Source organism: Rhinolophus sinicus, linkage group LG13 (assembly GCF_036562045.2).
Source record: "Rhinolophus sinicus isolate RSC01 linkage group LG13, ASM3656204v1, whole genome shotgun sequence".
Taxonomy (NCBI): Eukaryota; Metazoa; Chordata; class Mammalia; order Chiroptera; family Rhinolophidae; genus Rhinolophus; species Rhinolophus sinicus.
Genome location: NC_133762.1, coordinates 9,539,804 through 9,555,450, shown reverse-complemented (window position 1 = coordinate 9,555,450; position 15,647 = coordinate 9,539,804). Strand labels below are relative to the sequence as shown.

Here is a 15,647-nt window from a genome sequence, read left to right as displayed (position 1 = left end):
TTTTTTATAATTCACTTGGAGATACATTTTAAGGTCTGCCTGCATGGGGCCCATTATAATTTATGGCTCTGCTTTCCCACCCACCCTTGGCAGAACATTAAAATGTCACTGAAAGCCTCGTCAGCAGCCTATTACTATATTAAAGAGAAGAATGTATTAAGAAAGTCATCAACCTGTGACAGTCTCTAGAAATACCTTTCCTGAGTAAATACATCCAGCATACAAATTACATTTATTTTGAAATCAAAGGCATCTTCTTGTAACAAGAGGCATATCCATTAGTTTCTCCATGAATCTGAAGAGTTCAGTGATAGCTTTTCGAAGCCTCTGTTTAAGAGTCCGTAGTAAATTTGACCCTAAGAAAAATTATTCAGAATAACTTGGCTTTCTGGATCAATGACGCTCACCTTTTTTTTTTTTAAAGTATAATAAACTGGTATCAGACTCCGCGGATTATTGTTTAGGAGGTCTGGGTAGGAAACTGCATCTTTCATAAGAGCCTCCCGTTCAATTCTGATGCAAATGGTCTGGGACATCTCTTTGAGAAGCATTTGCCCAGGCCTTCTTATTGGGTTGGAGGTCTTTTTGCAGAAGCTAATGATAGGTGGCTCTACGTTCTCAGCAGACTGCAACATAGCGTGAAGGGTAAAGGGGAACTGGCCATCACATGTGGTCATGGGCTGACTTATCTGGTGGCTTGGAAGAGGAACAACGACCCTCCCCTCAGCACCCTGTGCTGCTTCTATCACTGACTCTCACTGTACATTAGTTATCTGCTGTTTTTTGTTTGGTTGGTTTTTTTTCCCCCCCAATTATACCTGAAGGCAGGGACCATGGCTTTCCCTTCTGGACTCATAGCACCTAACACCATGCTCAGGAAGTGTTTGCTGAGGACTGAATATGTAAATGCATGCATAGACAAATGGTCATTCAGGGGTGGAATGAATGGGTTGTAATTCTTCACAGATGAAAATCTATCCAGAGGTTTCTAGCTGAGAACTTTGACCAAGCTTGGTAAATATAACCAACGGCAGATGATGTTAATGAATGTCAGTGCATGTTTCTTGTATGACTCTCCAGATATATTCTATGCATTTGGAGACATAGGTGTCATATCCTTTCATACACAAATGGTCACATGATATAAACACTACATTTCACTTTTGTTTGTAGTTAACAATACATCTCAAAGATTGTTCCATATTAAGACATATAGATCTATAGATCTAGTAATAAGTATAATGGCTACATGGTATTCCATTTTATGGTAGCTATCCACGTGTCTACCTACCTACCTACCTACCTACCTACCTGTCATCTACCTAGTAATCAATTCTTGTTGTAAGAAATGTTGCCAGTTAGCTCAGTTGGCTAGAACACCAAGGTTGCTGGTTCGATCCCCACATGGGCCACTGTGAGCTGTGCCCTCCTTAAAAAAAATAAAAAAAATAAAAAATAAAATACAACACAATCAGAAATGTTGCAATGAGCACCAGTGACTGTATCTCTTTGAATACATGAGCAGCGACATGTACGATAAATTCTTAGAGGTGGTATTCCTAGATCAAAAGGACTGTGCGCTAAAAGTTTTGCAAAATTACTCCCTAAAGAGGCTGAACCAATTATATTCTACCAACAGTGCGAATGAAAGGGGCTATTTATCCACATTTTTGTTGGAGCAAATTTTTCAACATGAAGATTCTCAGACCATCCCAAACCTATTGCTTCCAAACCTTCTAACACCCGCTGAGGGACCTGCGTGGTTTTTAAAGCTCCTCATAAAATGAGAAGCTAGCAATATTTTCATTTCACACAATTCCACATTTCTGGGATTTTGATATAGGAGACCCATGGACCTACATTCGGGAATCAGCAGGCTGATGTCTAGTGCCCTGTAGACACTGGGACCGGACACCAGCTTCCACGCCCCTGAAGCCCTTCCTCACTGATAAACCAACAGCTAAGAACTAGGAACTAGTCTAGGTTGAAAATAATTTTTCCGCATCTTTTGATTTGCAGTTCTCCTTTTTCTGCCTTTCTATGTTTTTCATGTTGATCTCTAGTCTCCTTTTTTTTTTCTTGTATGGATCACTCAGGGGCAAATGTCTTCTCCACAGGTTCACAAAGATGTACTTTAAAAATGTTCTCTTTGAAGACACGTTCTTTGACGAGTGCTATTTCGAAGACGTTACATCTACGGATACCTACTTCAAAAACTGCACCATTGAATCCACCATCTTTTATAACACAGGTAAGAACATGGACAGGGTGGGGAGACTGCAGCAAGGGTGGACTCGTCTTGTCTAAGAACCAAACTGCTCAGTCTTAAGCTTTAGGAGCAGTAACATAGCTACCGATAGGAGTACTGAGCCTTAGGATGGAGAAATGGGTCCTAGCCCCAGCTGTGACACAAATGAGATGCATCGTCTTCACCAAGGCATTTAATGTATCTGCATCTCAGTTTCACCACATGTCAAAGTTCTGGGCGAGTGTTCTGATTTCAGTGAGACGGACGCTATATACTAAGGGTCCTTGGTAGGAACAAAGGATGACACAGAGTTAAAACACAGCCTTCTGGGAGGGTTGCATGTTATGCATGGAGCGCATTCTTGAAGATCTTGCCTCATTTGAAACTTGCAAAATTACGCATCATGGCCTTACGATAATACATGAAGAGGGAAGATGGCATCCTTCCAAACTTTGTGCATGAAGTTAAGATAATGAGAATATTTTATAATCCCATCATTTCAGATTTCCATGACTGAGAAAAGAAGCACAGATACCACCAGTCTCTCATTCCTTGTTACATTTACAACTCTCATCGTAAGTTAATAACATACCAGATGGAGTTGGGATATAAAGAATTTCCCAAGGATTTCGCCTACGTTGTGTCAAGTGAGAAATGTTCCATTAGACCCATTTTACAGCTAAGGAAACTGAGGCTTAAGCCACTTGCCCAAGGACACAGCTAGCAAGTTTAGGGAGCTTGGATTCGTTCCTCAATTGTTTGTCTCTAAAGTCTGTGATCTTTCCCCTGAATTACTTGCATTATGTCCAAAGCAGTGCTTTCTTCCTGTCATCAGCACCGAGGGACAGTTATGCAAGGACGTCTTTTTCCTTCATGATGTCAACCTCCAAAGATTCACTATCTGGCTTCACATATCCCTCAGTCTCTAAGTAATCCATGATGAGACTTGCCTTTCTAAATTTTTCTTTCAGCCTGAACTTAAAGTAATGAGTTCAATACATTTGCTATTTGTCGTTAAAACCTGGCATATCTTTTCTTCTTTCAAGTTTTAACGACGCCCTCTGTTTGCATACTCTTAACGTCAGGAGTTTTGCAAACACTTGTAGTGCTGAAACATCAGAACTGGGAAGCCATGGACATAATGAGGGGTACTCCTCTAATTTTGTGGGTGGAGGTTCAAGGAGTTTTTAAAGAGGGTCATTAGCACCAGAGTCTGTCCCCCAAACCCGTGTTTCCTGGGAGCCTAGTTAGCGATCTTTCTGCCAGGACAGCTGGTGTTAGAAGGCGTCAGAAGGCATGGGAACTGGTTCCAATGCATATGGTTTCTACTTTTCAAGGCTTAATTATTTTAGAGAAGTTTTAGGTTTATACCAAAATTAGAAGGAAGATACAGAGATATTCATATACCTCCTGCCCCTACACGCCGTCTTCCCGTTACCAACATCCCCACCAGAGTGGTACATTTGTTACAATTGATGAACCTACAGAGACACTTCATTATCACCCAAAGTGCATAGTTTACATGAGGGTTCGCTGTTGGTGTGACACGTTGTATACTTAATGTTATACATTGGAGACCTGGTGTTACACAGTGGCCTGGACAAACATATACATAATGACATATATCCATCATTATAGTATCACAAAGAGTAATTTCACTGTTCTAAAACATCGTCTGTGCTCCCCTGTTCGTCTCCCTACCCGGGCCCCCTGCTCACCCCCCTGCCCTGGAAACCACTGAGCAAATGGGTTTTATTTTGAAGAATGGTCAGGTTTCTGTATGGGCTCTCGAGTGGTCGACTCAATCTGGACCTGATTCTTTTGTCTTCTGCTTCCTATAAGCCAAGTAGCCTTGGAGGGGTGGTCCAGCCACTGGGACCTGTGCTGTCATCTCATTGATACAAACAGGACTGTTCTCTGGCTGGAGAGATGCTGTATGTAAACACGCCTCTCCGTGAATGTGTGTTTCATTGCCCCGTGCTGATCGATGTATTAATAGGACGGGTCATTACACTTCTAGTGGCTTCTCGCTTCATCCGTACCTGGCCACGTGTCACCTTGACTTTGAGACTGATTGCTAGAGGCTGATGCCACCTGCCCACGGAAGGGGCACGACTTCATGCCTGACTCTGCCCCATCTCTCCCCAGACCTCTACGAACACAAGTTCATCAACTGCCGGTTTGTCAACTCCACCTTTCTGGAGCAGAAGGAGGGTTGCCACATGGACTTGGAGCAAGATAACGACTTCCTCATCTACCTGGTCAGCTTCCTCGGCAGTCTGTCCGTCTTGCCTGGGAATATCATTTCTGCCCTGCTCATGGATCGAATCGGAAGGCTCAAGATGATCGGTGAGTTGTTAGGGACACCCCATCTGTGCTCCTCTGGGCCAGGGAGGTGGCTTCATGGGTTAGTAAAGCAGTGGAACTTCTCATTTTCTTAAAGAAATCGTGCAGAGAAAACCACACGGGTAAGATGGATTCTGCTGGTGTAGAGTCAAGGAGGCATGTCAACAAAACCCCAGGGCCCCATGGGGGTGGTCTGGGACCTCTGGTCTGGGTGAGGGGCTTGTCTCTATTTCCTAACTGAGTGATTCCGAGTGGACCATCTAACGTACTTGAAGGACAGGTCCCTGACTGCTATTTGACTTCTTTGATGATAATATTTTATACTCAAAAAACATTTGTCAGCATTTCTTATAAGCCAAGCCCCATGGCTGGCTGCTCTACAGGATGCATGCATGTGGGTGATACAGTTCTCAGTGCAATTGTGGTCCAGCCAATGCCAGTCTCCTCTCCTTCTGGTTGTCTGCTGGCTGTTTGCAAAGAGGTAACCAGGCTACCTGCTCGTAGCCCTCCCCCTTCCCAAAATCAGCAGGATCCAGCTGGACAGTAACCATTTCTCAGCTGCTCAGCAGAGGTTGGCATTAGTTTTGGCTGCTCCAGGTACGATGGTGAGATTCCACCACCACTTGGTGGTGAGGCCAGACCAGCCTTCTGGCTTCTTGAACCGGAAGTGCCAGCTCCCCAGGCTCCTGACATTTGCTGGGGACTCTTCAGGACTTTTTTGCCCTCTTTCCCAGCTGGTTGTTTGGGACCTGTTTTCTCACCTCCCCACTGCTCAGAGCAGGGCTGAGAAGGGCAGATCAGGTGTCTGGGATGGAGATGGGCATAAATGGAAAACAGGCAGATTTTCCTTCGATAGTCCATTTACGGTTGTGTTCTCACTAGGATGTAAGCTGCATGAGAACGTTTTTTGTTTTGTTTTGTTTCGTATTTTGTATATATTTGTATCTCAAGCACCTAGAAGAATCTGGGGCACATAATAGACTCTCAACTAACGCCCCCTCTGCCTTGTCCCCAGTTATTTTGAGCTGGGCAGCACCACAGAACAAAGGTTCCAGAACCCTTCCCAGAGCTAACTCTGGGGACGTGACCCATGCAGAGGCACCAATTCCATGGCCGGGGTACTATGTGGAGGTTCATGCTGTGCTGTCTGTGTAGAGAGGACCTTGACCTTGAGATAACCTGTTCCTTCAGGTGTGCCTGTGGGGATGGGAGATGGGGTAAGACCCATGGGTGACAGTCTTGTCTGAGACATGGGCCTCACGCTTCTTTGTGCCCTCGGCCTCCCTTCACAGGTGGCTCCATGCTGCTGTCAGCAGTCTGCTGCTTCTTCCTGTTTTTTGGCAACAGCGAGTCAGCGATGATCGGCTGGCAATGCCTGTTCTGCGGGACCAGCATTGCTGCCTGGAACGCCTTGGATGTGATCACGGTGGAGCTGTACCCCACCAACCAGAGGTCAGCTCTTCCCTGGCTTCTCTCGGGGACTTGTATGGGCTTCTCTCCCTGCTCCCCTGATCCTTCACCACGGCCATCTCGGTGTCCCGCTGTTCCACGTACCAGACGTGTCTCAGGTTGTTGAGTGTTTCCTGCGTGAGGCCTGGAAGTGGGCAGGCTGAGGCTGGATAGGGTGGGTGGATGGCAAGATGCAAAGGGTGAGTGCACAGCATGCCCAGGAGAGAAGACTAGGAGGGCAACAGCCACATGCATCACGCAGTCCCAGAGAGTTAAGAACAGGCCTGCCGATGGGAGATGACGTGAAAAGGTGCAAGGCCAGATGGGCACAGGACTGGGGAGAGGTGAGGGCAATAAAGATGGGGATGAGGTATGATGGTCGGGGGCCTTTGCAGAGAATTGCGGTGAGGTGCTCTGGGTCTTCTTTTATTTTGCACAAGCCACACAGAAAGAAGCTTGATTTAAAGGCATAGCGTCAACGCCATTACTTAGCAGTTATTTCCCCTCATGGAGGGGGAATTGTGAACTTTAAGAATAACAGATAAAGGGGCCTTGTGATTAAAAAGGACGTGAAGTCGTGTGGAAGGCAGGCACATGAAATGCTGCAAAAACCCTAAATTGGTGACAGCAGTACTGGGATTTAGGCTGCTATAGAAAAGCACAGCACACTATGTCCTGAACCGAAGATCATCTAAGTTTTACAAAATATAAGAAGAGGAGAAATTATCATTATCTGAATGGAACGTGATGGTACATCTAGGAATCCCAAGAGAGTTAATTAAAGAGACTACTGGAAATAACAAATAATTTGGTAAGGTGGTCATTAATACAGCTGACTTAATAATGTATATATTTTAGAATATATTAAAAAATTAAAAATAAAATTGAAATCCTTCTAGTAACAGCAGAAATCGTAAAATATCTAGGAATCAATTTGATGAGAAAGGTGAAACACTTACATGAAGAAAACCACAAAGCTTTACTGAGAGATGTACAAGGAGACTTAAGTGTATGTCAGGATATACGTTATTGAATTCTAAGAAGATTTACAAAAATGTCAAATCTTCTTTAGTTTTTCTTTAACTTAAAAGAATCCATTCAAAATTCAATGAAATTCCCCCCTCCTCCTCCCCCTGGGAACTTGAAAAAATTAGTCTAGAGCTTATTTGGAAAAAGAAAATTGTGAAAATATCCAAAAAAAATATCCTGCAAACAAAAAGACGGGGGTCAGAGGCTGGTGCTTGAAAAGGAATAGTGTGATAGTTACAGAAAAGAAAATGGAAAAAAAGAATTTAAAGTACAAATATATAGCCACCTTCTTAATCAACTTGTGGTATGGGAAAGAAACATTTCTTGGATGGAGAGAGAGTGCTAGGAATATTGTCTCTGTATACAGATGGAGTCAAGAAAGGATAGATGGTGAATCGTAGTAATCAGGGGAGTGTGATCGAGAAATAATATTTAGGGTGAAGTTCTGCCTTGGGTAACAGAAAACCCCCCAAACTGTAGTCTTTGTTTTATTTTTCCTCTCCAGAAGAAGCCCAGAGCAGGCTCGTTCTATTCTGTTGTTCTCCCTTTCATGATCTCAGCCATGGTCCAATTTAGGGTTTTTATGCATTCCAGGAAGCAGGATGGAAGGAAAAGGATGAAAGAAGAGAGCAAAAGGCACACTCAGGACATTTCTTAGGGAAGTCTCCCAGGAGCTGCCACTTACACTTGCATCTCATTGGCCAAAACTTAGTCACATGGCCACGTTCAGCAACTAGGGTGTCAGGGAAATGTAGTCTTACCCTTGGAGAAATGCTATTAAAGGTCATCTAGAAGTCTCTGACACACGAGGATGGAGGGTGTTATTAAGGGGGAACATTTACACTTCATCTCTGTTCATTCTTTTGGTATTTCATAATACTCATGTATGACCTGAGAAAATTTCAAAAAGAGAGATATTTGAAAATTATTTACTTTCTTCTTTCACAGGGCAACAGCCTTTGGCATCCTCAATGGATTATGCAAATTTGGAGCCATTCTGGGAAATACCATCTTCGCTTCTTTTGTGGGGATAACCAAAGTGGTCCCCATCCTTCTGGCTGCCACGTCTCTCGTTGGGGGTGGCCTGATTGCTCTACGTCTGCCCGAGACCCGAGAGCAGGTCCTGATGTGACCCACCTATGGGGAAAGGAAATGGTGCAAGAACCTTGTCCAGGAACCGTCAGTGCACCCACGCTTCCTGTCTGTCACCGTCCAGAGGATCCTGGGTAGCACCGGAGGAGAAGTTGATTTTGTGACCCCTAGTTTAGGACCCCTCTCAGCTGTCAAGATGTGTGTAACTCAGGTGACTGATTTGGGGTGTCCTGAACCACCCTGATCATTATAGAGCTGTGTGCTTAGTTTCGGGTCTCCCCGGCCCAAGGCTGGGGGGAGGGATAACATGCTCCAGTTGGTGCACATACTGAGCAAGGAGTGTGGTTTCCCCTATTGAGGTGCCAGGACTTACTTGCCTTTCAAAATGCATTTGAACGTGAGAAACACTCAAACTCCTTCATCAAGTTCCTCGGAGCCCAATGACCTAACAAATTGACTTTGGCAGGAAGTTCGAGTCGTCATATAAATATTGGGCTTGAAGTACAGGATACGTATATTTTTGCATTTAAAAGTATCACCTATCATATTTTCCATTTGAAAATTGGCACAATAGCATTGAAGATACTCTGATACAGAAAACCAAATATTCAAGCATTATCTATAGAAATCTACTTCCCCACCCCCTTCCCAGGTGTCCTAAGGTCTCTAGGATGATTAGATGCTAAATTTAAGAATGATATTTATTCCTATATTGATCTATTCAAAGAAACTTAATGGGATAGATATTCCGTAAACTGACTTTGTACATATTGCATTTGGGTTTAATTTGCAGAAATGGTCTCTGCAAATCCTTGCCAGCATTATAGCCATATTTTGGGAGGACGTGGTGTTTGAGGTCCCAGGAAACTGGGCCCGACCGAATGGAAGAAACGCAAGCACAATTTCTTAGAGCCATTGAACTTGCTGTGGGGCGTCTGCTCTTAGCAAACTCACATTGTACAGCGCATTTAATCCAGGCCCTTTTCTTCGTGTAGGTGGAGTACGCCCCTCTCTTAACAGATCACTTGTGAGATGCAGTCAGCACTGGCTTAGACTTTGCAGCCACAGCCTGAGTGACAAGTGTTTAGTGGCCTCTGGCACTGTCTCTGTAGGTGAGGATGAAACACAATGGACAACACATGGGATGGAGAGAGGGACGAGGAAGTGTAGCCACAGTTCTTCAATGTGTACAGTCTTCCTGTTCCTTTTCACAGGAAAACACGATCCAGGTCTGTTACAATGCTCAGGTCCCATGAGAAATCAATCTCTGCTGTGTGTCTCGATTCGGGACTTTTGAAACAGATGTCACTGGCATGGGAGTAGGGAGTGTCGTGAATGTTCATTGTTTGACTTGAGTGCTCTAAGAGAACTCACTCCTGACATCCAGTGTGGAACGGGAAGTGGGGGTGGGGAGGGTGGGGTGAGGAACCTAGGGCAAACTGCTTTGGCAAGGGTCAGCAATACGCTGAGGTCTTGACTCCACAGGAAAGGAACAATGTATTATCCATCAGAACTGATCTGCATGGAGGGGACAGTGAGCTATGAACTTGAGACACTGACAGTGAACTTGATGAGACCAGGTGAACAGAAGTCTCCGAAAGTGGAAAACAGAACCATGCTGGCTATGCTGAGTGTTTTCTCAGTTTTGGAGAAACACTTAGGTCCCGTGATAGCTTATCCCCCAAATAGGCCATCTTCCTATCTTCTTGTTCTCTGGAGTAACAGGTAGTTGGGGTGGGGGCAGTAAATGCTGTCGCGCCTTTCTACCCTCAAGTTGAGATCAGTTCTAATGGTTAAAATATTTGCTCTGCTTCTCTTGTCCCCCGCCTCTTTGTTTCTTTTTTTTCTGTATAATGAAGACACATCAACTCTGATTTGACACCCTGAGTCCCCCAAATATATAAATATACCGCTGTGTATTAATGTTTCTTTCAGAGTTTTAGAGAAATTACCTGACATAAATAAATGCTACGTCAATAATGAGAAGCCCCATGTAATATAGCTGTAATATACTCGTACGTGCCACTTTCTTATGCTGTGAGAGACAGTGGCTAGTTCACCCATGAGAGCTGTGGAAACCTGGGGTTACTACATGCCTTCTACCATTGCTCTTCAATGGGATAATATGATTCATTAAGCAGCTACCACTTAAGAAATTTACAAGGCGGTCAGAGTCTGCATTTCTAGTTCACGTGGATCTCATAAATCGAAAACGTGGTTAATTTTTGAGTGTTGAGGTGGCTGCAACAATTTAGGGGTAAACTTGTTTTGATTTCCAAACTCTAACTTCTGCACTGTCTTCTTGGCTCCTTACACTAACTACTGAACCAACCAAGGGCAGTTCTCACCTCATCCCTGCTCAGTCGCCTGTCCCCATGAAGGATTGTCTGGCACTGGAATGGGGCCACTCCTTAAATGCTGTCACTCCCGCTGAAATAAGTGCTTCTTTAAATATAGTCTCTGTGTCAGGTCACTGGGGGATAGTATACAGCAGTCCTGGCCATTCGCTCCTTTTGCATTTCGTGTTCCACCTGGAGAAACTCCCAATGTGGTGTCCATGGGGCTTTAAAGGGATGAGGTTCTCCTTCGTTGAGCAAATCTGTTCCCAGTTCTTGCTGTATTCTATGATGCCCAGTTTGGGAGTAGTTACTTCAATAGTATCAACTGTACTGTGCCATTTCCTGATGCTGATTTTCCATCTTTTGTTTTATTGGAAGTAATTAGTGAAAGGGGTTTGTGCCTGTTTGTGAAGTTTATAGCACATGAGCCCAAGGTCATGTTATGAATCACCCCATTGCCAGGGTTCCCTGGTACTTTGTGTTAGTTCATTAAAAATAATAATAAAAATAATTGTAAGCAAACCTTGAAGCACTGGGGTTAGAGATTATTTTCAGATACTAAGGTCTCTTCTGGATTCCATCATTGATAGAATCAGCTGGGAAGAGAGCATCAAGAATCATTGCCTTTAATTTAAGTTTGTATATGGGGACCTTGAGAGGTTACATAGTGTGACCAAGGTGACTTGTGGCGAGGAGTGTGTTACAAGGCCTACAATGATGCTCTGTCTGTAATTCTGGGCTAATTCCTGTCACTGATAAACCTACCGCAGGAACTCCCTCAGTAACTCTTTGGGGGATAGGACAATATGACCAACCCTTTACCCTTTATTTCCTGAGGCCAGTCATTGGAAACTCACTTGATTGGTTTACCTGAAATGAATGGGAGGATCAGAAAAATTGGTATTCATTCATTCATTCATTCATTCATTAATTCAACAAATCCTTCCTGAGCCCCTATTGTGTGTGACACCTTGGCGATCCAGTGGTGAAAAAATGGAGTACAGTTCCCACCTCCTTCCTCATTTCACTTACAGCTGTTGGGGCAAGATGGATATTGAATTGGTAATAAAAGCAAACCTTATAATCAGTGAAATACACATTTCTTTGTAGTAAGCGGATTCTAACTTCTGTATCACCTGCTGTGGATTCCTGACAGTGGTTACCCTCTCCAGTGCCTCTTTCCTCCAGGAGGGCACCAGTTCTTATCTTTATAAACCAGGTAAGGAAAAAGACTCACTTGCTCATTATCCCACAGAGCTGAATCAGTTTTTACTTAATCGACTTTACAGGAAATGTTCCATGGGAGAAGGGATGGGGCCAGGAATGCAAACAGGCCACTGGCTAGTGGGGCAAGAAGGCTCCCCGGGGCTCCTGGGAAAGGTGTTTCCACCGCCACATGTGGCTTTTTGTATTTGTGGCACGTTGCAATCCATTGGGCCTCATAATAATATGCTTTGATTCTAAAAGCTTTCTCCTACCTAGAGAAGCACAGAAGGTGATAACAATATGGCTAGATGTGAACCTCACTTGTGCTGACAGTTAACTTGAACTTGGCTTAAAAATGTCTCTTTTAAAGGGTGAAAGTTCTTCATTTAGAGAAGAGGAAGGCAGAAAGGCATACATTCCACTTAGACCTCATTCGACAAGTGTTTTCATAAGGGCTACGGTATGTGCCATAGGTCACTGCCTCAAAGTGGTTCTGTCCCGGTCCAAAGCTTTGTGCTTTTGGGGGTGGCTGCATCATTTTTGGTCACAGCCCTAAGAATAGTTTGGAAATAAGTGACACAGAGCCTTTGCTTTTGGGGCATGCTTAAAGCCCATTTTATTGAATTTGCAGAGGCAGGGTGGGAAAGTCGAGATGCACGGCTTTTGTGGCAGCAGAGAGGTTTCCAAACAGAGGAATAATGAAATGAAACAGAGATGAGAGCTAGCCACCAAGGTTAAATGGAGACATAAAAGTTGTTATAGTCGTTGCTCATTATAGAATGAGGTCTACTTGGCAGAAAGTTCAAGACATAAGCGGGAGAGTGAGGGGTCCTTGCCATCTCACCTGAAAATACGTGCTTAGCTGTCCATTTACCTCTGGTCCTGGTGGCTTAGAATATCACAAAATTTCAGAGACCAGGAGTATGTGTTCCCTCAGAAAGCAAAGGTCTGTCAGGAGCTGTCTTCTACCAACGTGAATGTTGGAATTATCACCACATTTGATAATTTCATTACATAGGGAGGTCTGTTGATTCACAGCAACCATCATTCAGGAGAGCAAACTGCCCAAAACCAGCTGTCATGTCCCCCACTTGTCACATACATATAGAATCGCAGGAATTCAGATTTCTCTAAATCAGTATGTGTGATTTTCATAGGGTTGGAACAAAAGCCTATAAAAATAGCTTTCTGGGAAAATTAGGCTTTGGACTATCTCACAAAGAGTTGCTTCAATGTTCAGAAAAATAACTGGTAAGCAATTGATGAACCACTTATAAATGACTTATTTGTTCAACTGTTTCTGCCAAATAATTACAAAGCAAATTTTTTCGATCTCAAAAATATTTGAAACTGGCAAAACTATACTTCTTTAAAATGTGTTTTATGGTATAGCTTTCTTTCCAATTTGGAGTTGGTTTGGATGAGCCAAGAAATCCCAACTTTGACAAATGTTTGGAGTGAATTACTGATCAGCTAATTTGCTAGTATTTGTACTAATGATGTTAATAAGAATACTTTTCAGAAATCTACACTCTATATAGTTTACAGTGGAAACATCAAACTATAAGCTGAAGATTTGCACTCAATATAGATAGTACATTGCTGAGATGTGTGTTAGAACTTAGGTTGTGACAAGGGAGGCAGAAAGGGGTATTTTATAGGTAGTTCTGAATAGACAGATGTGTATCCAGTAAGTTTAACAGATGATTTGGATTGAAGCTCAACTATTGAAAATTACATTTGGGGGAAGTAATAAGATGGAGGTGTTTATGACATAAAAAAATACCCCCCACAGCATATAGATAGATATGAAAACTATTTTATTGTTTAATATACATGCCATGGATTAGTCAGTTTTGATTTGAGCTCTTTCAGATACGGGATGAAAGTCTAAAATATATTTTAAAATTTAAAAGTGTGAAATATTTATCAGGTGGTTAAACAGATTTGTCAGTTCTGCTACATTTCCAATGGGTCAAATGTTAAAATAGCTGAGCTGTGCATTTTAGCTTTCACGAATAGAGAAGCATTTAATGTGCTTAGCTGTCCATTTAGCATTTTTCTGCGTGAGGTTTGGTCCCAGCTTTTTGGGCCTTCTGAATCCTAAAGGTCCCCAACCCTAGTGGAGTAAGAGACTGTCTGTATCTTTTGTTATTTCTTGTTTGTTCTTGACGTGATGGGTAATATACATAAAGCAGGCAGAGGTATTGGGGAAAGCTCTTCTTAAAGTTTGCTGATTCCTTTTTCTATAAATTTATGCTTACAAATCATTAAAAAATGTTTCTATTCCAAAGAAGAAGGCTAAACTTGGAAAGTGCAGACTGAGCCTTTTGGTTCCAGGGAGCATTACTGGGGAATTAGAAGTTTCTTTCCTTCTGGGGGGAGAGAAGCCTGGAGACATGCCTATTTTGAGGAGAGGTGAAAAGTACCCAGACGGGGGTGACTCTTCATGGTCTTCCCTGAATGTTTGACAAGTGGTTTTGAATCTTTTCCATAGTCACTGCTATCCAAGTGGCTCTCTCAGGTTTTGGACTACATGGCACACTTGGCGTGTCTCAGATGTGCGAGGTTGAATCGCAATGTCCACAATGGCCTTTGACTCCTGAAATGGCGGTGTCCCGGAATAAACTTCATAAAGACAGTCTCGTCAGGTATCAGCTGTGGTCCTGGGAAGTGCTCTAAGAGTTGTAGTGAATGCTTTGTAGGTATGGAGGGCACTTCTAATGCTATTGCTGTTGATGACGTGTGCTGACACCCAGCCCGTGGAGGAAAGTGATATTTCTTTGGAGGCGTCTTCAAGCTGAGAGGACGAGAAGTCAGGTACATATCACAGTCCTGTGTCATACTGACCCGTCCTCAGTTCCATGGCCATGAGCAAGGCACAGAGCCAAATGCTGTGAGCCATGGAAAGGAAATGTGCATGTTATTAGCAAAGGGACCCATCACCTGGTTTACAATGGTTTGACAAGGGGCTGAATAATCCAATACCACATGTCTAACTAGAACTGTTTGGATACGTCTGTAAATAATACCATGTACAGTGAAAGCATCTACTGAAGCATTAAACTGATGGTGTGAGTGTGAAATGACCGAAACCATCTTTGTGTTCTCTTCGTATTTTTCACGCTCTAGTTTCCCCATCCCTTGAAATGTTTTTCCATCTGACTGTCCCCGGAAGGTGGAATTGCTCTGTAGACCTAAGCTTTTTTGTTCTTTAGTATATTAAAGTAATAGAAACATTTGATTTGGTGGATACATTTTTCACCTTTAATACTTTATGATCCAAATATTGGCAAACACATATTGAACATTTATGACAAGGGCTGTGATAAAGATTTTTACAGACGATCGCCTTTCATCCTCGTAGCGACCTAATGATCTGTTGCTTGCTTCCCTTTGGTGGTGGGGAACCTGAAATGTAGAAAGCTAAAGTAACTCACCAAAGACCAAAAAGCTATTGAGAGATGGAGCCAAGGTCTGGCCCGTTATCAGTTGGCAGACAGTGCAGTGTAATCGCCCCTCTGATCTTCCTCCCAGAGAAGCCCGGGTGTGGATTAGTCATTGGCTGCTAATGTTTTCAGGCTACTAGGACAATATTAATTAAGTTAGATGCCATCTTTAGGGTAGAGGGTCCCATGAGACCGACCTTATAGAACCTTTTTTTTTCCCCTGTGCATGGTGACTAACACAGCAGCTAGCACATAGTAGGTATTGCTAAATGAGGACTAGACAGACGGGTGAACACCTTAGTTGAATGGTGAGCAATGAAAATGCCCCATTCAAATTATTTAATCAGTGGCTTGATCCAAATGTGTCCGCAGCTCTGGGTCAGAGTCTCACGGCTCCTGCTTTGTCGAACATTAAGGCTTTGGTTATTGGATGGTGGAGAGGTACTCAGGGGGCTTTTGCCAACTGATACAGAAGCATTTCAGTAGTCT

General features: G+C 43.3%; 1 protein-coding gene across 16 annotated transcripts in view; it reads left to right on the top strand.

Moving 5' to 3' along the window:
* Positions 1-11,032, top strand: part of SV2B (synaptic vesicle glycoprotein 2B) — a 100,833-nt gene extending 89,801 nt beyond the window's left edge. For all 16 annotated transcript variants that reach the window (XM_019726699.2, XM_074318264.1, XM_019726696.2 and 13 more), the window contains 4 exons: positions 2,118-2,251; positions 4,397-4,597; positions 5,887-6,046; positions 8,021-11,032. In XM_019726699.2, coding sequence (XP_019582258.1) covers positions 2,118-2,251; positions 4,397-4,597; positions 5,887-6,046; positions 8,021-8,204 — 679 coding nt within the window. In that variant the 3' untranslated portion in view covers positions 8,205-11,032. The remainder of the gene's footprint in view (positions 1-2,117; positions 2,252-4,396; positions 4,598-5,886; positions 6,047-8,020) is intronic.
* The last annotated feature ends 4,615 nt before the right edge of the window (positions 11,033-15,647 follow it).